This window comes from Danio aesculapii, chromosome 11, assembly GCF_903798145.1.
Source record: "Danio aesculapii chromosome 11, fDanAes4.1, whole genome shotgun sequence".
Classification (NCBI taxonomy): domain Eukaryota; kingdom Metazoa; phylum Chordata; class Actinopteri; order Cypriniformes; family Danionidae; genus Danio; species Danio aesculapii.
Window position 1 is genome coordinate 44,587,382 of NC_079445.1, and position 24,000 is coordinate 44,611,381.

Genomic DNA, 24,000 nt, shown 5'->3' on the forward strand with positions numbered 1-24,000 from the left:
AAAACTGTGCTGTGACGTTATTGGTTAATATCATTTAGCCCCGCCCAGACAGTTTTGGTCATGCCAACAGATGAGTTGCATTAATCCAGCGTTTTGATCACCATAAAGGAGATTGTAAAGACAAACCACCTTCAGAACAATAGCAATGAGATGCATTTATAAAGCAGCTGTAGACATATTTTCAGCCAAAGTAAAATGTGCTGCATAAGTTGGCGGTTCATTCCGCTGTGGCAACCCCAGATTAATAAAGGGACTAAGCCGAAAAGAAAATGAATGAATTACAACAGCCATAAATACTATACTCTGATTTTATACTTCTACTTTAAAATGCACATTTGTTTAAAGGAGCTGTCTGTAAGTTTTTGACTCTTCTAAAGCATAAATATTAATATGTGTGCAGATATTTCAGAAACATGCTCAGTAAACATTGTTGTTTATCTTAAAAACAATGCTGAAGTCAGATATTCTGCTTTGAAAATGTGTTTTCCATCTGTCTTTGTTTTGGTCATTTTAACCTGCTCAATGCCAGTTTAGCCAGTTATATTTCAGCACACCAAGTTGCCTTGCTGGAAAACAGCGTATTTCGTTCATTCTTGAAGGCTCTCAAAGCATGCGTCTGTGATCGAAATGTGACCTCTGGTGGACAGTAGCAGACTCCGAAATGAGATGCGGATTCAGTTCCACAAGAGGGGGTTATTAATTAGCAAATGATATAAATATTACAAGTGTAAACATTAGGTGAGCAGGTTACTAACAACAGGCTACGTGATGAGAATTCCAGTGATGAGCAATTTGGCTGGTTGCACCAGATGAAACACGACAGAAATGTAAATACAGCCATTCAGAAGCACAGAATATGCACTCACTCACCAAATGGTAAGGTTTATAATCTATTAATACATAATAAACCTCTTTATCATTATTAAATGTAGATGCTGAATCACTTATATGTGTTTAGTTCTAAAGTTCAATTTCAGACGGTTTATTTTATTCTCCAGATCTGAGGTGAACTATCTGCTGCTGCTTTCAGTTTATGACAATAAATGTGATGTAAAATGGCATTCAAACTCATATTATTGGCATTTAACACTGAATAAAGCACATGAGGTGTACCTGAAGTTTATCCTGTTTATCCTGTTGTTCACCTGTGAGAAATAGAAGCCGTTTCTAATATATCAATTCGCTCCTCAATCTGGCAACCTGCGCTCGTGTTTGTTTTGATCCAGGAATGTAATACCTAGTTCAACCACTGGGTGTCAAACTTACATACTGCACCTTTAAAATAATTATTTTTAAGGGGTTTTCACCTTTATTTGTATAGGACAGTAGAATTTTTTACAGACAGGAAAGTGTGGGGAGCCTAGATAAAGGAAGGATGAGCAAAGGACCTCGAGCCGGGAATCGAACTTGGGTCTCTGGGAGTACCTCGATGCTATGTAACCACTAGGATGTTGGCACTGACCTTTATAACAATTATTATTATATTACTTTCTTTCTTCCTCTCTACAAACACACACAATTGTGTAGCCCTATAAGCACAGAAAAACCTACAGCATACAAACTATTACTAATGAAAATGCTTCTTAAAGGTTTTTTAATATTGGTTAATGATATTATTCCTGACCTCAACACAACCCCCACAAAACCTGCAGCCCAGACCCAAGCAAGCATTATGCATCATTCATTCATTCATTTATTTTCTTTTCGGCTAAATCCCTTTATTAATCCAGGGTCACCACAGTGGAATGAACTACCAACTTATCCAGCATATGTTTTACACAGCGGATGCCCTTCCAGCTGCAACCCATCACTGGGAAACATCCATACACACTCATTAACACACATCTTTGGACTTGTGGGGGAAACTGGAGCACCCGGAGGAAACCCACACAAACGCAGGGAGAACATGCAAACTCCACACAGAAACACCAACTGACCCACCCGAGGCTCGAACTTGTGACCTTCTTGCTGTGAGGTGAACATGCTACCCACTGCACCACTGTGCAGCCCAATATGCATCATAAGATTAAAATAAAACAGACATAAAATACTGAATGCGTTTTTCTAAGACTATAGGGTATACAGTATTCAGGACTTTTATTTTTCAGCAACCTGGGTCAAGCGCTTCCAGTGAACCGTTCCAAAATCTAATTTTCATTAAAAAAATCAGTGATCTTTATTGTCTGATTGATGTATGATATAAAGTGGGTCTCTTTTAAGCACTGCATTAAATTAGATTGTTCCGCATCTCTTTAACCCTTTGACTGCCTGCTCAGGAAAACGGTCGACCATGTTTTTACTGTTTTAATAATGACTGCTAAAGTAATTTAAAGAATGAAAGAAATGCAATCCAAGCATTTTTTTCTTGACGGGGTAGTTAAAGGGTTAAAATATGAACATGTATTTCACTCCAGTATTTTCAATGGAGTTTCTGCGCTAGCCTGCTGATCCTCATGATGCCTGCATGTAGATCTCATTTTACACTTGAACACCTAAATGAATGCTGAAGTCTGTTTAACTGATTGTATTTTAATTAAAACGTCGATGCTGTAAAAGGAACAGTGTAAAACTCACCGGAAGATTATCTGTGTGGGAAGAAACACTAGATGTGCATATACCCTGATTGATATACGATATAAAGTGGGTCTCTTTTAAGCACTACATTAAATTACATTGTTCTGCATCTCTTTAACCCTTTGACTGCCTGCTCGGCTAAACGGTTGACCATGTTTTTACTGTTTTAATAATGACTGCTAAAGTAATTTAAAGAAGACTGTTTTAAATAATGGTTAACACACATAGCATTATTGGTTTACAAAAAAATATAATAATAAAATCAAACACACTTAATCCTGTTGCACGACTACACTTGATATAAAAAAACAATTTAAAAAAGCATGTTAAATGAGAATCTGAAGTATTTTACTGCATACTTCAAAAAATAAAGGTGATTTAGTATTCAAAAAGGGTTTATTTTGAATATTTATTGAAATAAATTGCTCTTACACTTCATATTTTCAGATTTTTCATAGTTTATGTATTAATTCTAGTAGTTTTACCATAAACTGATCTATCAAGCATTTAGTAGAGGTTGATATTTCAGAAAAATTGTGTTGAAAAAAAACACATAGCCTGTGTTAACTAGCGACATTATGAGTTAAGAAATGCAATCCAAACATTTTTTTCTTGACGGGGTGGTTAAAGGGTTAAAATATGTATTTTGTATATGTATGTATATGTATTATTATAAATGTATTTCACTCCAGTATTTTCAATGGAGTTTCTGCGCTAGCCTGCTGATCCTCATGACGCCTGCATGTAGATCTCATTTTACACTTGAACACCTAAATGACTGCTGAAGTCTGTTTAACTGATTGTACTTTAATTAAAACATTGATGCTGTAAAAGGAACAGTGTAAAACTCACCGGAAGTTATCTGTGTGGGAAGAAACACTGGATGTGCATATAATATCCCATTATAGTAATCAAGATCGACAAATATACCTTAAAGCCCACAGAAGTACAATTCTGATTCCGTTTGATCTTATTTGAGACCGACCCAAAGATCAGCGTGTAGAATATTTAGATTTGAGATGCAGTTTTGTTTCATATTGTGTGTGTAGACGGACACTGATTAGGTTAACGAGTGTGTGAGACGTTTAACAGTGTCTGAAATGAACATCTCTGTCTGTGTTTACAGTGTGGGCTGAGAGAGAGAGAAATGAAATCCTCCGCAGAGCAGAACCAGCGTGACCCGATGAGTCATACATCACCAGCCGAGTGTGTGCGCATGTGTGTGTGTTAGACAGTATGTTTGTATCTGTGTGTCTTTCTGTGTGTCTATTTGTGTTTGTATGTGTGTGCGTATCTGTTTGTGTGTGTCTATGTATGCATATGTACATGTGTGTCTGCGTATGCATGTGAGTCTGTGTGAGAATGTGTGTATGTGTGCGTGCATGCATGTCTGTGTTTGTCTCTGTGTGTCTATGCGCATGCATGTGTGTGTCTGTCAGTATGTGCATGTATGCATACGTGTCTGTGTGCATGTACATGTGTCTGCGCATGCGAGTCTATGTGAGCATGTGTGTATCTGTTTGTGTGTGAGTGTATGCATACGTTTCCGGGTACATGCATGTGCGTCTGTTTGTGTCTGTGTGCATGCATGTCTATGTTTGTTTGTGAGTGTCTACGTCTGTGTGTGCATGCATGCGAGCCTATGTGAGCATGTGTGTATACGTTTGTGTGTGTCTATGCGTATGCGTGTACAGCATGTGCATGTATGCATATTTGTCAGTGTGTGTGTGTGTGTGTGTTTGTAAGTCTATGTTAAGACCTTTGTATCTGTTTGTGTGTGTGTGTGCGTGTGTACAGTTATGTTTGTTTGTGTCTGTATATATCTGTGTGTGTATGCATGCGAGTTTGAGAGCATGGCATGTGTGTATCTGTTTGTGCATGCGTGCGTACCTGAGTGCATGTATGGATATGCTCCTGTACTTGTGTCTGTGTGTGTGTGTGTGCGTGTGTCTATGTTTGTGTGTGTGTCTGAGTGCATGTATGAATATGCTCCTGTACTTGTGTCTCTGTGTGTGTGCATGTGTCTATGTTTGTGTGTGTGCATCAGTGTGTGTGTCTGAGTGCATGTATGGATATGCTCCTGTACTTGTGTCTGTGTGTGTGTGTGCGTGTGTCTATGTTTGTGTGTGTGTCTGAGCGCATGTATGGATATGCTCCTGTACTTGTGTCTGTGTGTGTGCGTGCGCGTGTGTCTATGTTTGTGTGTGTGTCTGAGTGCATGTATGGATATGCTCCTGTACTTGTGTCTGTGTGCGTGTGTCTATGTTTGTGTGTGTGCATCAGTGTGTGTGTCTGAGTGCACGTCAGTCTATGTGTGCATCTTTGTGTGTCTGAGAGAGAGAGTGTGTCTATGTCTGTCTGTGCGTGTCAGTCTATGCGTGTCTGTGTGCATCTATGTGTGTGTGTGTCTGTCTATGTGTGTTCCTGTTTCTGTGTTGTTGAAGTGAAACACACATTAAGATGATCTACATTTATTCTCACACACACACACACACACACACACACACACACACACACACACACACACACACACACACACACACACACACACACACACACACACACAGCGTAGACAGGTGGTTTTGATGGCTCTTTCTGCATTTCCATTGTCAGTGTCTGCATGCATAAAAGTGTCCAGCAGGAGGCGTTCCAGACACACAAACACACACACACACACACACACTCGTCCTTTCACTTGAGTTGTGTCATTCACACCATTTCTCTCCGCATCCTCTCTTTCCCCCCTGCCGTTTCCCCTTCTCTGATTGGCTGTGGTTCTGTGGTTTGGTGAATGGGATGACTTGGAAGAGGGCGGAGTCTAACTCACCAAAGGGGACGATGATTGGACAGGTGATGCTGTACGTCATAACCACAGTGAAAACGCACATCATCCAGGCGTAGGCAGCTCCGAACTGAAACTCATAGGCTTGATGCTGCACACACACACACACACACATACGTTACACAACAGAACGCAGCACACAGACTGGAAACACTTGCAGGTGAAGAGCAGGTAAAAATATCTCATTTGTGGGTGGATGAATCCTTGACATTTCACCTCATATTAAACACTAAGGGATAAGTGTTCTTTCTCTTTTATGCCTCTAAAGCAAAACTATGTATTTCATACTGTCTTAATCCAATGTTTTGAGGACATTATGACATTATTTTCATATTTATAAAGCAAATCTATTTATTTCATACTGTTTTAATCCAATGTTTTGAGGACATTATGACATTATTTTCATATTTATACTTCATGTTAGTACTAGTTGGTCTGCCTGTATTAAATTATGATTTTTATTTTGCCTGAAATCGTCTTTAATATTCATGAAAATATTGGCACACCACAATAAATTGTAATAGTCTATTAAAATATAATATATAGTGTGTATATTTTCTAAAAATTCGTATATTGTGTCTGAAAATATTCACAATTGTCATGCTAAAATACATTTAAACTTAATTAACTAAAAATTAACAAACAGACAAGTGTTTGCCTCAAAATGCATCTAGTATTAATTAAATTATCATTATTATTTAACTTTAATGGATATAAATAAAAAGCATGTTTAATTTAAAAAGTGTTTAATTAAATAAATAATGCCTGTAATCTGCAAATTTATAACATTTATGTAAATAATAATGAAAATATTTTTCACTTACAAAAACATTTTCATGATGCAATAAACTTGATTAACTAAAAATAAACAGACAAATGTTTGCCTCAAAATGCATTTAATATTAATTAAATATATTTAGCTTTAGTAGATCTAAAACAAAATAATGTTTAAATTAAACCAAATGTTTAAATAACAAAATAAACAAAACAAATAGTGTCATCTGTATTTGAATAATATTTATGTAAATAATAATGAAAATGTTTTTAATATTCACAAAAAACATTGTCATGCTGCAATTAACGTAATTAACGAAAAATTAACAGACAAATGTTTGAATCAAAATGCATTTAGTATTAATTAAATTTAAATTAAAATAAAATTATTATTATTATTATCCAAATTAAATAAAAGCATCTTCTAAATGACTAAATGTAAATGTAAATTTAACTGTCATTTTTTATTTAAATGGATATAAATTTAAAAAAATATATGTTTAAATAAAACTAAATGTTTAAATACAATAAATAAATAAATAAATAATGACTGTAATCTGCAATTGTATAACATTTATGTAAATAATAATGAGAATGTTTTTAATATTTACAAGAAACGTTGTCATGCTGCAAATAAACTTAATTAACGAAAAATAAACACACCAATGTTTGCCTTAAAATTCATTTAGTAATTCATTACATTTATTTTATTATTAAGTAGTAAATAAATTTATATATTTAGTTTTTTTTTTACTTTAACAGATCTAAAACAAAAGTAATGTTTAAATAAAACCAAATGTTTAAATAATAAAATGAAAAATAAACAATAAAACAAATAGTGTAATCTGCAACTGAGTAATATTTATAAAAATAATAATGATAATGCTTTAATATTTACAAACAAACATTGTCATGCTGCCATTAACAAGCAGTCATGTTTACCTGAAATACATTTAGTATTATTTAAATGTATTTCGTTTATTTACTTTAATAGATCTAAAATTAAAATGTTTAAATAACAAAAACAACAAGATAAATATTGTAATCTGCAACTGATTAATATTCACAATTTAAATCTAAAAGTCTAAAAAACAGGTTTTTGCCATGCAAAACATTTATATTTTTATTTATTTAAAGCTTATTTGAAGAAAACACAACCTAGATGTACTTTTGACAAGTTAATCTTGAATCATCTGGACATTAATGATACGTATACAGTTGACGTCAGAATTATTCGCTCTCAGATTCAGCTAACAGATTCAGGAATTTTTCACAGTATTTCCTATAATATTTTTTCTTCTGAAAGTCTTATTTGTTTTTTATTTCAGCTAGAATAAAAGCAGTTTAAAATTTTTTTTAAAACCCATTTTAAGGTCAATATTATTAGCCCCCTTCAGCAATATTAGTTTTGCATTGTCTCCAGAACAAACCACTGTTATACAATGACTTGCCTAATTACCCTAACTTTACCCTAATTAACCTAGTTAAGCCTTTAAATGTCACTTTAAGCTGAATACTAGTGTCTTGAAGAATATCTAGTCTAATATTATTTACTGTCATCATGACAAAGAGAAAATAAATCAGTTATTAGAGATGAGTTATTAAAACTATTATGATTAGAAATGTGTTGAAAAAATCTTCATTAAACAGAGATTTGGGAAAAGTTTTCAGGAGGGCTACTAATTCAGACTTTAACAGTATGTGCATGAAATAAAAGCATGCATTGGTTCATACTCGTTTAACGTTGCGTCTCTCTGCAGCAGATCGAGCCAAACACAGACGGATCATGTACATCAGCAGACCCGGGATCCGCAGCAGGTCCATAGCATTACCGATGAACGCAGACGCGATCACATAGTTGACAAAAAACGCTCCGTTATCAGGAAGGAAGACACACCTGAAATTAGCAACAAAATCAAGTGAGATTAACCAACTCTTTAAATGTTTTAATATGTGTTCATGTGTAAATATTCTGCCACAACTGAGAAGTTGAAATATTTACAACATCAAATAAAAACTTTACAGAAACAATAAATAAAACACAAAATAATAATAATAATTACCCAAAAAAATTATGTAAATTAAATGTGTGTAAAAAATTATTTTATTTTGAATATGCCGAATTTATAATTTAATAATAATGTTTTAATAATCAGTTTACAATCTTTTTTATTTATTCATTCAATTTCCTTCAGCTTAGTCCCTTTATTCATCAGGGGTCGCCACAGCGGAATGAACCGCCAACTTATCCAGCATATGTTTTACACAGCGGATGCCCTTCCAGCTGCAACCCAGTACTGGGAAGCGCCCATACACTCATTCACACACTTACTCATACACTATGGCCAATTTAGTTCATCAATTTCCCCATAGCCAATGTGTTTGGACTGTAGGGGAAACCGGAGCACCCGGAGGTAACCCACGCCAACACGGGGAGAACATGCAAACTCCACACAGAAATGCCAAGTGACACAGCCAGGTCTCGAACCAGCGACCTTCTTTCTGTGAAGCCACACTGCTAACCACTGAGCCACCGTGTTGCCATCATTTTAATTATTGTTGTTATTAATTCTCATATGTTTTGTGTGATTATTTTATGACTCTTTTAATCCTCATTTATGTAAAGGACTTGGAATTACTATTGTGTATGAAGTGTGTTATAAAAATAAACTTGCCTCGACCTAATTATACACTAAAAATATTCATTAATATTAAAGTTAGAAAATGAAATACATTGAAATGTAAACTTGAATATACAAACTTAATTAGAATGAATTATATAAAAAAGTTAACATTAAAATGCTAAAAAATATCTAAATGTAAAATTCAAAACAAAATAAAAATCACAAAATAAGGAATAAAAAATACAAATAAAATAAAAATACTAATATAATTTATCAAAAAAAGAATAAAAATACAAAACAAAATAGGCTTATAAATACATGAATAAAAATACAAAAATTACAATTAAAAAAACATAAAAATAACAAAATAAGGAACAAAAAATTACAATATACACTACAAATATTACAAAATAAGTGAATCAACAAGAAAAAAATACAAATGCAAAACTAAAGGCGAAAAAATTTATAAAAATAAAATAAAATTAAATTAAAAAAAAAAAAAATTTTGAATAAAATAAAATAAAATAAAATAAAATAAAATAAAATAAAATAAAATAAAATAAAATAAAATAAAATAAAATAAAACGACACTTACTCGAATCTGACAGTGGCATCAGCCAGGAATTTCTTGTCGAATAGCCAGCGGAAGAAAACATCCAAACTAAGACACAAAAGAAGCTTAATATTATTAAACCGTAAACTGTAGATTAAGCATTTATCTCAAAGAGCATGATACATAACATTTCAATGAAGCTAATCATAGTGAAATCAGCTCAATAAGAGCTTCCGCAGCAAACACATAATCAGAAATACTGCTGACAGAGTCCAGAAGAGCGAACAAATATGGACATCAGCAAACAAAAGAGTCCCTTGATGGATATATTTGAAGCTTTAAATACGCAAATAAGCCAGCAGGCTCTCTCTGGCCTGAAGATATTACAGCAATGACTGTGTGTGAATCAGTACCTGCTGAGACCCAGAGACGGCAGCAGGAGAACCATGAAGATCAGGAACGTGTAGCACTTGTGCATCGTGGTCCTGTTTTCTCCAGATCTGAAAAACACACAACATGAGGGGAAAAATAAAGAGGCTGAGGGATTGTGAGATTGTTTTTGGGTTTCTGCAGGTTTCATCAAGTCAAATTTAACACTAAGACCTTTTAAAGACCACTATGAATGGAATTTTAGACTTATAGGGGGTCTAAAACAGGGCTAAAAGCTACTAATTTTTTCTAATGGAAAAGACTTTAATTTTGCTCATTAAAAAAAGTAATTTCTTAGCCACAAAAAATCTTAAATATTGTGTCAAAACAAGCAAACTCTACTAACATATATTAAACACATGTTTTAAAACTATAATTAATTAAATGTATGCACAGGTCAGTGACTTCACCCTATATCAGGGGGGTCCAAACTCGGTCCTGGAGGGCCGGTGTCCAGATGAGTTTAGCTTCAACTTGCTTCAACACACCTGCCAGGAAGTTTCTAGACTATCTTAAGTAAGCTTGATTAGCTTTTACTTAGGGTTGGAGTTAAACTCTCTCAGTTTGGACTCCCCTGCCCTATATAGTATATAAATACAGGGTGAGCTTTTTATATAAATGTTATTGTAAGGAAGATAATTGAATTATGTAGAGTTAATAAACAGAGTTTTGTTAAAAGATTCATTGAGATGGACTGTTGGTGATTGGATGGGTGTTGGATGGGTCACTTTATATGGACAGAGCAAAATGAATATCAGTTTAAAATGATTAGACTTTTTGACGCCTAAAATATTAATAATTTTTTATTTAAAGACCTTTAAAGACCCCACAGTCACCCTGCCTACCTGGTCCAGTGGGCTTCAAAGAAGGCAGAGTAGTAGACGATGGTGGGCAGCAGCGCAGAAAAAGCCCACAGCAGCAGAGTGGGGAAAAACTGGGTGACAATTGGGTTCTGCAAACACACATGCACACACAAATTAGCTTATAGATATATTGACAAACATTGTCACTAGTTATATATCTATTAATCTATCTATCCACCAATCCATCCATCCGTCTATCCATCGTTCTATCTATCCATCTATCTGTCTGTCTGTCTGTCTGTCTGTCTATCTATCTAGCCATCCATCTATCTGCCCATCCATCTGTCCATCTATCTCTCCATCCATCCATCCATCCGTCCATCTGTACATCTATCCATCCATCTGTCTGTCTAGCCATCCATCTATCTGCCTATCCGTCCGTCCGGCCAGCCATCCATTCATCCATCCATCCATCCATCCATCCATCTATCTACAGTATCTGTCTGTCTACCTTAAAGCAGGGCTCAAAATTAACCTTTTTTCATGGTAGACAAAATTTTAAATCGCACCCACCAAAAATTCTGAGCAGCGTTACTACATGTTTTATATTAACTGATTTATTGCATTTGAAAAAAACATTAATGACAAACATCTAACAAACAATACTCTGCATGAGCCCACCGGCCCTGCACGCACTTCTTGATATGAATGAGATGAACTGAGTTAACGATAATAACTGTGCTGTTCTTACAGGTGGTGTCCGATACTGCACAGACACTATTGACATATAACTTATTATTTGCATTCGTCATCTTAATAGCATTAAGGGTCTTTTCATGAGCTGCAATATTAGTTTAATCTCAGTGAACGCAAGCCCTTTTGCGATAGTGAACGCAGCGTCAGTCGCACGACTAACAACATCGTGATGATTAAATGAAGGATTAAATAACGTTAGAACATCTCGTGCTTAAAATGTGTAGATGTGGCAAACACTGTTACCTGAAAACTCCGTCCCACAGACTTTACAGTGAATGCTTTAGTCATTTTCATAGCAGACTAACCACTGGAACTCTTTTATCCACTCTTGGAAAATTGTAAATAGTGGATTAACGTTCACCACATGATCCCTAATCAGATGTGCCATTATATGTAACTTTAGGTGGTTTCTAAAACTAAATCTGTCAGTGTTGTTTTCATTCTCTCATATCCAGACCTTTATATTTTCATGGCTGTAGCTCTCTGTTATCTGCACGTAGTGATTGACAGCTGATATTAACCAATCCATCCGCGTTCTGTTCTAGCAGGACAAGCATTGCGGGCTTTGTTTACTGCAGCAAGTTGATGTGTCAACTGTTTTAAACTATTCCTGAGCGCTGCGTTTGGTGTTTATAGGTGCAAAGATGCTTAATGCGTGAATGTCTCCTTAATCTGCGCATGCGGTGAACATTTTGCTGTGAAAACTGGTCACCTGGCCACATTTTTTGTGCACTCGCACAAATGCTCCCAAATATATTTTGAGGTTATAAAACACATCAAATTTCGTGCACATATGCGACCAAAGCGGTCGCAATTTCGAGCCCTGTTAAAGGATATTACTTCAAAGATGCTCTAAGCAAATTTTGCCAAACAATGTTGATATATAAGAAAACACCAAAACAAACACATCCATAGCCTAACAGGCCACGCCCCTTTTTCATATCTCTACTATTATAACTTGTCCTGCTCCTATGTTCCGACTTGTCCTGACTGTGGACTGTGGACAAATTGTTTTCATATATTTCTCATTGCATCTTTAAAGTCTGCATGAAATCAACATTTACAGTGTTTATTTTCCTAGCTCAAATTTTTATTTGTAAAGTAAAAAATTAATATGTGCCATTTAATCCAATTGGTAATCTTCAATCAAAGTCTGAGCATCTGCTTCTGCGTTTGGCGTGTCTCCTTCAGTTGGGGTTTCCATAGCAATTGTATATCAATAACCTTAGCCACGGCCCTCTTATGCTATGAGGGAATGATGCGCAAAAGAAAGCCCCGCCCCCTACTCAATATTCATTTTCAATTGGAAGAACATCAGCATAATGAAATAAAAGTCTCAGCAACTTCCGGTTCACGCAGACTTTACATATTTATCATTTTTTTATATTTGATTGAGGTCAGACTTACGTTGAGATATTCCACAGGCTTGGTGACGTTGAACTTGTCCATGGTGGAGATGATGATGGCAGGAGTGGTGAGGAAGAAGAGCAGGATGAAGAGGATGCAGTTGATGATGAAGCAGCGAAGCCACCAGGAGATGCCACCCAGAGACAGATTCTCCCTGAGACACACACACACACACACACACACACACACACACACACACACACACACACACACACACACACATCAGCAAATACAGCAGCATTTGTGACATTTGGACACACACACACACACACACACACACACACACACAAAACAGGTAACAAAGCTGCACAACTCCTGGACAAACACTCACATGCACACACAAGCACAAAGACACTCATAACATGCCTGTTCATACATTTATACATTCATACACTAAGGCCCTGTTTACAAACGCATAAGTTTTGCTACGGTTATGCCTTCCGTCCACACTACCCTGGAGTTTTTGAGCACTGAAAACGGAGCTTTTTGTAAACACTGAAGAGGTCGTTTTGGTTTTAAACGCTGCTGCTCCGTGTCAGTGTGGATGGGGGAAAACGGAGACATCTGAAAACAGAGGCGTGGCTGCAGACAATCAATCTGATTGGGGTTTTTCCCTCAATATCAAGTTGCCTACACAAAGTTCAGTCTTGCATCCTCTCCTTAAGTTCAGACTTTGCAAGTTGGATATGGAAAACAAACTCCCGAGGACACGTCGGGTAAATCTTCAAAGGGAACAGTGTACTATATAACGTCATCCGCATCATCCTGACTACGCTGATTATCTTAACAACAAAATGAAAACATGATATAAGGAACTGCCTATTTTTATTTTGATATTAACTTAACAGACACTAAAATGTAGAGGCATCATGTAGCTGCATATTTATATGACCGCCATCTTCACTGTATTTATATTTATAACGAAACTGAGCCTATAATATGACTGCCTCAAAACAGAAAATACAAAACATACGCTCTCTTTTGCTGAATATCAGTTTTAATAATCAATAATGGCCATTATAAAAGTATAACGTACAATAAGTTTATACAATATAGCAAATAAAGGCAAGCAATCAGTAAATATGCAGAATCAGTGTATGTGGTTATTGAAATTAATATATTAACTTATCTTTGCACTCAGCCAAAACATGTTACTTTGGAACAGAGGTGGGTAGAGTTTTCAAAATCTATACTCAAGTAAAAGTAACAATCTTAAAAGTTACTCGAGTAAAAGTAAAAAAGTATCTGAAAAAATTACTCAAGTAAATAGTTACTAGTTACTTTTCTTTTTATATACAGACAGACAGACAGACAGACAGACAGACAGACAGACAGACAGACAGACACGATAGATAGATAGATAGATAGATAGATAGATAGATAGATAGATAGATAGATAGATAGATAGATAGATAGATAGATAGATAGATAGATAGATAGATAGATAGATAGATAGATAGATAGATAGATAGAGATTTCGATACAGTTGAAGTCAGAATTATTAGCCCCCCTGTTTATTTTTTCTTCAATTTCTGTTTAACGGGGAGATTTTTGATTCACATAACATTTGACTAGATTTTTTCAAGACACTTCTGTGCAGTTTAAAGTGATATTTAAAGGCTTAACTAGGTTAACTAGGCAGGTTAAGGTAGTTAGGCAAGTTATTGTATAATGATGGTTTGTTCTGTAGACTATCGAAAAAATATACAGCTTAAAGGGGCTAATAATATTGTCCTTAAAATGGCTCATAAAAAAATTTAAAACTGCTTTTATTCTAGCTGAAATAAAACAAATAAGACTTTCTCCACACGAAAAAATATTATAGGAAATACTGTGAAAAATTCCTGAATCTGTTAAACATAATTTGGGAAATTCTAAAAAATAAATAAATAAATCAAAGGGAGGCTAATAATTCTGACTATATATATAAAGTTTAAGGTAAAATTATTCGTGATTTGTTTTTCTTTTTTAAATAATTCCCTAATGATGTTTAACAGAGCAAGTATTTTTTCACAGTTTTTCCTATAATTTTTTTTCTTCTGGAGAAAGTCTTATCTGCTTTATATCAGCTAGAATAAAAGCAGTTTTTAATTGTTTTAAACTCATTTTAAGGTCAATATTATTAACCCCTTTAAGCAATATTTCCTTTGTCTACCAAACAAACCATCATTAATGACTTGCCTAAATACCCTAACTTGTCAAATTAACCTGGTTAAGCCTTTAAATGTCACTTGAAAAATATCTTTAAAAATATCTAGTCAAATATTATTTACTGTCATCATGGCAAAGATAAAATAAATCAGTTATTAGAAATGAGTTATTAACACTAAAGAAATGTGTTGATAAAATCTTTTTGTTAATAATAATAATAATAATAATAATAATAATAATAATAATATATACCATTTTATGTTTAAAAAAATAATCTTTAAATGTTACATTTTTAATGGTTAACCGTGTGAATGACTATATGTGCAGGGCTAATCAGTTATTCCATTAAACTGCAGTTTCTTTAGTTATCCCTTAGTTACTATTATTAAGGTTCAAATTGGGATAATGTTGACATTTACCACTGTGTTTTTTTCAGGTTGGAGCTGTCATTCATGTGTTTGTTGCGATGTCAGTTTGATGTGTGCATCGAATTATGAAACTAACGACATCTTGGAGTAAAAACAAAGACTGAACTTGAGGCCGGATGATCTGGTCCGATAAACTCACTACACAGACAGCGTGACCATCCTTCTCAGAACCGCAGATGACAGCATGGCGGGACCAGTATAAACTCGCACGTCTTCCTAAACTTCAGCCATTATTACAACATAGGCGCGCGCACTGTAACCAAAAGCCGGAGACGTGTCTTTACAGCAACCTCATAACCTCTCCAATGTGGCGCCTTGCGATATTTGCAAACAAGTCATATGGATCATATTTATTATTATCATTTGTCAGTAACGGAGGAACACCGCCAAATGTAGCGGAGTAAGAGTACTGATTTTGCTCTAATAATTTACTTGATTAAGAGTAAAAGTACACTTATTTAATGTACTCTAAAAAAACACGTTACCCAATCATTTTACTCAAGTAAATGTAATGAAGTAAATGAACTCGTTACTACCCACCTCTGCTTGAGAACAAGTAATAGATTCAAAAGACCAAAGTCGGGGAATATGTCATTAGATATAGACAACAGGATGAATCAAATATCACGTTTAATAAATATAGTGAGATTAGATCCAGCGGGAGATCCTTGATGAACTGTCTGACGTGCGCTGCTCTCATCTGGGGAGGTGTGCTCAAAGCACCCGCTAACTGCCTCGAGCTCAGCAAGCACATACGCTGCAGCGCATACCAGAGTGTGTGTGTGTGTGGTCACGTGATGTGTTTTCAGCGGTGTAGTGTGGACGGAGATCTGTTCAGAACCGCTGGGTGAAACGCCAGTGTGGATGTGGATCGTTTTCACTCTAAAACAGCATTTTAAAACTACAACGTATGAGTGTAAACTGGGCCTTATACATAAACACACTGGCACACTCATAACACACACAAAAACAGACACTCACATACACGCCAACTTATACATAAACACACACATACATAAACACAAAGACATTCATACACACACATACATAAACACAGAAAGGTGTACAGTATACACACAAACACATACTCATAACACACTCAAAAACAGACACAAACACACTCACATACATAAACACACCCACACACATTCATAAACTCAAAGACACGCACACACATGCATGCACATGCACACAAACACACTTACAACACACAAACACCCATAGACACACTTATAACACACATGCACACACTAATGTGCTCAAAGCCACGCACATTCATAACACACAGATGAGCACACATACACAAACACACACAAAACATGTGCTCTAAGCCACACACAATTATAACACACAGATGAGCACACACAGTATACACACACTCCTATCAAACATGCCCACACACACACACACTCTCTCTCTCTCTCAGCAGAAAGAGGGGATCTCTCAACTTGATAAGGTATCGACTGTTCATTGGTGATTCCTGAACATTTTTCAGTCAGCACAGAAACAGCTGACAGACGCTGACGGACAACTGCTTACTGTACAACCGCACAACTACACACTACTGTAGATCACAGCCTGCTGGGCTTTTAAAACACAGCCTGCTGTAATAATAATACTGTAATAATAATATGTAATGTAATATTAAAAATGTAATCATTCAATTTATAAATGTTATTAATATTTAAATATTAACAAATGTTGGTCTAAATATTTCTAAATGTTAAGAATTTTTATAAATATTAACAAATGCAGGATTATAAATGTCAGAAATATTTTACAATTATTGTTAATTTATTGATATAATACCTCTAATAATACTTATATATGTTAACATTTTTAAAATAAACTAATTAAATAATACAATGTATACAGTTGAATTTAATACTGGTAATATTGAAATTCGGAAATATTGTGTGTGTTATTGTCATAGTTCTTATGTAAGATTTAAATGTAAGATTATTAAATGATGAATTTCTTCATATGTTCATTCTGTTTTTGCAAGCAGCACAGTACATTTGTTGAAATAACACCTTAAACTTTAAATTCAAGCACTTTCTGGGACCTGGGTTTGTTTTCAAGTAATTTCCAGGCCTTGAATCCATATGTCTGAAATTCAAGTACTTTCAAGAAGAGTGGGAACCCTGATCAGAGAGAGAGAGAGACAGGAGGTGAAGGGTGGTGAGTGTTTCTCACCAGCGCACGTTCTGAGGGTCCGGTGCGTAGCTCACACTCCAGTTATAGACATGAAGACCGTCGCTGAACTGAGACGAGCGTGGCTCCAGACGACACTTACAGCCCTGACACTGACACGCATTAAAGTCCTTCAGGATTCTGCACACACAAGCACACACACACACACACTGCATGACCCAAATGACACTGACATTCCTATCATGATGAGGCAAGACGAATAATGAACACAAACACCCTTCATTCAATGTAAAATAATCCAAAAAAAAAAAAGGGGGGTGGGGGGGGGCATTTAAAATGTATTTATAATTATGTATGCTTTGATTAATTTAAACATAATTAAACATTATAGAAACATTAAACATTAATTAAAAACTCTCATTCATTATTAGTATTATTAATAACTATAAAAATAATAAGATGCCACCCGAGGTGAGAAAAATATTGATTGAAAAAGTTTAATAGCAAAATTGTATAATTTTATTAATTAATTAATTTTATACCAAAAGGTCAAAATGCAAAAGAAAGTTATTATTATTTTAACTTAAAAAGATTACTCTCACCGGCCACTTTATTAGGTACATTTGTCCAACGGCTCGTTAACACAAATTTCTAATCAGCCAATCACATGACAGCGGCTCAATGCATTAAGGCATGGTCAAGATAATCTACTGCAGTTCAAACCGAGCATCAAACCAAGCATCAGAATTCACTGTACTCCGCAGCCACCGGATCTCAATCCAATAGAGCACCTTTGGGATGTGGTGCAACGGGAGATTGACATGGATGTGCAGCCGACAAATGTGCAGCAACTGTGTGATGCTATCATGTCAATATGGAGCTAAATCTCTGAGGAATATTTTCAGTAGCTTGTTGAATCTATGACATGAAGGATTAAGGCAGTTCTGAAGGCGGTCCAACCTGGTACTAGTAAGGTGTACCTAATAAAGTGGCCAGTGAGTGTATATGCAAACAAGAATTTAAAAATAAGTATACTATTAGAGAAAATATAAGGTGATCGGATTTATTTTGTATGAATAACATGTTAGAATGGCACAAAAATACTGATTTGACTTTTTTCATGCAAGATGGAAATGTCAAAATAGAAAAAAACGTATATTTAATTGTGCCTTTATGAGTATAGAAATAAACATTGATTTAAACTCTTTCCATTTAACTTGATGTTCATTTTACAATATTACAAAAACTACTCTGAAAACAATAAGAGGAGTCTGGGGAAATACTGACTAGCATCATTGTTCACTCAATACCAAACATCAACAAAGAGAAAATGCTAAATACTTCATTAAAACTTTTGATCTAAAATCTTTCCGGTACTTTACTTTAAATAAACATTACTAAACATACTTTTGAGTAAATAAATAGATAAAAAACAATATGAAAACATTTAATTTAAACATATTTACTTATATAAACACATTGGAGCAGTGCAGTGATCAGTCTGTCCTCTACTCACATTGCAGTCATGGCCTCGTTCTGGAAGGTGACGAACGCCATGCCCAAGGGTTTAGTGTTGACTTTCTCCTTCTCCTTTCTGTATTCCTCTTTCAGTTTGGCCTCCAGTTTAGTGTAATAACTCACAGCCTCCTCCTGCAAAGACACAGAGCTTCAGCATGACTGCATCACCAGACCACAACACGAACACACCTGTACACACACACACCTGAATTACACACACCAGGCGTCTCACTACTTCCTCCTAGCACTGAGATTTACTTCATCTCAGGCATGCACATAATAAAGGGATTTAATGAAACGAGGTGAACTAGAGCCAATTCGCAAATTAATAATAATCAATTACAGGCTAAAATGAAATACCTTCAGCTTAGTCCCTTACTTATCAGGGGTGGCCACAGCGAAATGAACCGTCGACTTATCTAGCATGTTTTACACAGCAGATGCTCTTCTAGCTGCAACCCATCACTGGGAAACACCCACACACTCTCATTAACAAGCATGCACTACGGACAATTTAGCTTACCCAATTCTCCTATAGCGCATGTGTTTAGACCAGTGTTTCCCAACCCTGTTCCTGGAGGCACACCAACAGTACATATTTTGGATGTCTCCGTTTTCTGACCCATTAACTTCAGGTGTTGGAGTCTCTTCTGATGTTATGATAAGATGATTCAGGTGTGTTTGATTAGGGAGAGGTTGAAAATGTGTACTGTTGGTGTGCCTTCAGGAACAGGGTTGGGAAACACTGGTTTGGACTGTGGGGGAAACCGGAACACCCAGAGGAAACCCACGCCAACACGGGGAGAAACGCCAACTCCACACAGAAACGCCAACTGACCCAGCCAGGACTTGAACCAGCGACCTTCTTGTTGTGAGGCCACAGTGCTAACCACTGAGCCACTGTGTCGCCTATTTCATTTAGAAATTCTACCACAAGTACTGTACAAATATTGTGTGGATTTTAATTTTTTTATTGTTACATTTATAACATTTCTAATATCTTCAGCTACACAGTATCTGAATTTAACAATTAAACGAAACATTTTTAACCTTTTAACTTTTTAAAATGTATTTTTTTCAGTCTATTTCATCAATTTAATTGTTTTCAAGTAAATATTGGTTATAGATAATATTTTCCATGAAAACAAATTATTTATTCATTCATTTTCTATTCGGCTTAGTCCCTTTATTAATCCGGGGTCGCCACAGTGGGATGAACCGCCAACTTATCCAGCATATGTTTTACGCAGCCGATGCCCTTCCAGCTGCAACCCATCACTGGGAAACACCCATACACACTCATACACTACAGACAATTTACCTTACCCAATTCCCCTTTAGCGCATGTGTTTGGACTGTGGGGGAAACCAGAGCACCCGAAGGAAACCCACGCCAACACAGCGAGAACATGCAAACTGCACACAGAAATGCCAACTGGCCCAGCTGAGGCTCGAACCAGTGACCATCTTGCTGTGAGGTGATTGTGCTACCTACTGCGCCACCGTGATGCCCAAAACAAATTATTGTTAATTGATATTATACTTTCAAAATTAGAATTAAATGTATAAATTGTATTAATTTCGAAATATTAACAAATATATTATGGATTATAAATGTTATAAATATTTTAACATGAAAGTCAAATATTGATAATTAATTGATTTAATATTTTGGTAAATATTTCAACATTTCCTTAAAAATAAATAAATAAATAAATAAATAGATAAATAAATAAATAAATAAATAGTATTAATTTCTAAAATTTTAACACATTAATTATGGATCATAAATGTTATAAATATTTCACATACAGGCCAATTATTGAAAATTAATTGATTTTATATTTTGGTAAATATTTCAACATTTCTTTAACAATCTTTTTTTTTAATAAAATGTATAAATTGTGTTCATTTGTAAATATTAACAAATGTAACATTAACAAGTGTATAATGGGTTATGCATTAAAAAAATATTTTATATAAAATGAAATAAAGCCAATTACTGTTAATTAATCAATGTTATAATTATACTTACACAATCTATACATTTTATTCATTGCTAAATATAAATACATATAATATGGATTACAAACGTTATTATTATTTCACATGAGAGCCAGATAATGATAATTAACTGATATTATACTTAGGTAAATATTCAAACATTTTAATAATTAAAAAAATACTTTATAAATATGATTAATTTTTTAATATTAATACATGTTATGGATTATCAGCAATTAACAAGAAACAAAGAAATTTAGTTTTTATCCCCTTTAGCTTGTTTGGGTCAGTGTTGTGTTTTTCTACTGTATACTGACAGCAGCACAGATGCATTGTAGATAACGTGTGTGTACCTCTTCACAGCCGGTGATGGCGCAGCAGCAGAGGTGACCACAGGGCTTGGGGTTTATCATGGTGGGGATGTGTTCCTTCGCCATCAGATCTGTGAAAAACTTCTTACTGCGCTCAGTCTTCTTCCTACATACATACACACGTGCACACAAACACACAGAGACACATTTTTGAGAGAAAAACAAAAATTGCAAGATGGAAACTAATTTGAGACAGAAAAAAGATGAAAGAAAAATATGAAAAGGAAACGTATAAATGGCACAAACAAATGGCAAAAATTAAACAAACATTGAGCGAGAAAATACTTAAAAAGTTAGATGAAAACTCATTTTTGAGAAAAAAAAAAACACGAAAATTGTGAGATGGAAACTTTATGGAAACTCAGATTTAAAGAGAGAAAAATGTCATAAATCCAAGATGAAAAAAAGACTAAAAGCCTGAAAGTCACATATTTCAGAAAAAAGAAATGACAAAATAAGTCAAACAAACTGATTTTTGAGAGAAAAAAAGACAAATTGTGAGAAAAGTTTGAGAGATAAAAGCTAAAAATGCAAGACTTATTGCACATTTTTTGGATAAAAACACAAATTGTAAGACCAGTTTGAGAGAAAATTATGAAAAAAATTGTGAAAATAAAACAGAAAATATTGAAAATAAGACAAATAAATGGCAAGAATTAAACAAAACATTTTTGAGAGAGAAAAGACAAAAAATGAAAACTCATTTTTGAGAGTAAAAAACAAAAACAAATTGTGAGATGGAAAATTTATGGAAACTCGAGTTTAAAGAGAGAAAAGTGTCAAATTCGAGACCAAAAGGAAAAAAAGACAAAAAAAACCCTGAAAGTCACATATTTCAGAAAAAAGAAATGACAAAATAAGTCAATCAAACTGATTTTTGAGAGAAAAAAAGACAAATTGTGAGAAAAGTTTTAGAGAGAGAAAAGCTAAAAATGCAAGACTTAAAGACAAAAAAACGCAACATAGCAATTGCACATTTTGGAGATAAAAACACAAATTGTAAGACCAGTTTGAGAGAAAATTATGAAAAAATTGCGAAAATAAAACAGAAAATATTGAAAAAATAAGACAAATAAATGGCAAGAATTAAACAAAACATTTATGAGAGAGAAAAGACAAAAAAATGAAAACTCATTTTTGAGAGAAAAAAACAAAACAAATTGTGAGATGGAAAATTTATGGAAACTCGAGTTTAAAGAGAGAAAAGTGTCAAATTCGAGACCAAAGGAAAAAAAGACAAAAAAAACCTGAAAGTCACATATTTCAGAAAAAAGAAATGACAAAATAAGTCAAACAAACTGATTTTTGAGAGAAAAAAAGACAAATTGTGAGAAAAGTTTTAGAGAGAGAAAAGCTAAAAATGCAAGACTTATTGCACAGTTTTGAGATAAAAACAAAAATTGTAAGACTAGTTTGAAAGAAAATTATGAAAACATTATGAAAATAAAACAGAAAATATTGAGAAAATAAGACAAATAAATGGCAAGAATTAAACAAAACATTTTTGAGAGAGAAAAGACAAAAAATGAAAACTCATTTTTGAGAGTAAAAAACAAAAACAAATTGTGAGATGGAAAATTTATGGAAACTCGAGTTTAAAGAGAGAAAAGTGTTAAATTCAGGACGAATAGAAAAAAAAGACAAAAAAAACCCTGAAAGTCACATATTTCAGAAAAAAGAAATGACAAAATAAGTCAAACAAACTGTTTTTGAGAGAAAAAAAGACAAATTGTGAGAAAAGTTTTAGAGAGAGAAAAGCTAAAAATGCAAGACTTAAAGACAAAAAAATGCAATATAGCAATTGCACATTTTTGAGATAAAAAACACAAATTGTAAGACATGTAAAATATGAAAAAATTGTGAAGAAATTGTGAGAAAAAATACAAATAAATGGCAAGAATTAAACAAAACATTTTTGAGAGAGAAAAGACAAAAAAATTAAAACTCTTTTTTGAGAGAAAAAAAACAAAACAAATTGTTAGAATTTACGGAAACTCGAGTTTAAAGAGAGAAAAGTGTCAAATTCGAGACGAAAAGAAAAAAAAAAAGACAAAAAAACCCTGAAACATATATTTTTGAGAGAAAAAAAATACAAAAAAAAAAATTCAACAAATTTTTAAGAGAAAAAAAGTAACAAAAAAGTGCCAAACAAAAACTATTTTTGAGAGAAAAGAGACAAGTTATGAGATGGAAACTCAAGTTTTAGAGAGAGAAAAAAAGTTTAAAATGCAAGATATTAAAATATAGACAATTAGCAACATAGCAATTGCACATTTTTGAGATAAAAAATCTGAAATAAAAACTCTGAATTATTTTTTGTTTGTTTATATAAAGACAAAGTTCTATGCCAGAAAGAAAAATGCATTGAGTATGAGACGTTTGTTAAAAGTCTTACCGCTCTGCATTGAGAGACATGAGTTTTGCCACGTTGTAACAAACACGAGCTTCCAGAACCACACAGTTCTCATACGCCTGTCTGTGACACACACATAAACAAATCTACAGTTCATACACACTACACAGCAGAAGATGAACACATTAGACTCATAAATAACACACTGCGTAATCAAGCTGCTGCTCTGGTCATTCAAGCACAAACAGAAGTGTGTAAAT

At 34.3% G+C, this 24,000-nt stretch overlaps 1 protein-coding gene across 1 annotated transcript in view; it reads right to left on the reverse strand.

The window, feature by feature from the left end:
• Positions 1-24,000, reverse strand: part of LOC130237107 (CSC1-like protein 2) — a 44,361-nt gene that overhangs the window by 8,737 nt on the left and 11,624 nt on the right. The window contains exons 7-16 of the mRNA XM_056467912.1: positions 23,783-23,863; positions 21,370-21,493; positions 19,012-19,145; positions 17,538-17,675; positions 12,763-12,916; positions 10,642-10,748; positions 9,781-9,867; positions 9,410-9,475; positions 7,925-8,087; positions 5,402-5,507 (exon numbers count right to left, since the gene is read on the reverse strand). Of these exons, the coding sequence (XP_056323887.1) occupies positions 5,402-5,507; positions 7,925-8,087; positions 9,410-9,475; positions 9,781-9,867; positions 10,642-10,748; positions 12,763-12,916; positions 17,538-17,675; positions 19,012-19,145; positions 21,370-21,493; positions 23,783-23,863 (1,160 nt within the window). The remainder of the gene's footprint in view (positions 1-5,401; positions 5,508-7,924; positions 8,088-9,409; positions 9,476-9,780; positions 9,868-10,641; positions 10,749-12,762; positions 12,917-17,537; positions 17,676-19,011; positions 19,146-21,369; positions 21,494-23,782; positions 23,864-24,000) is intronic.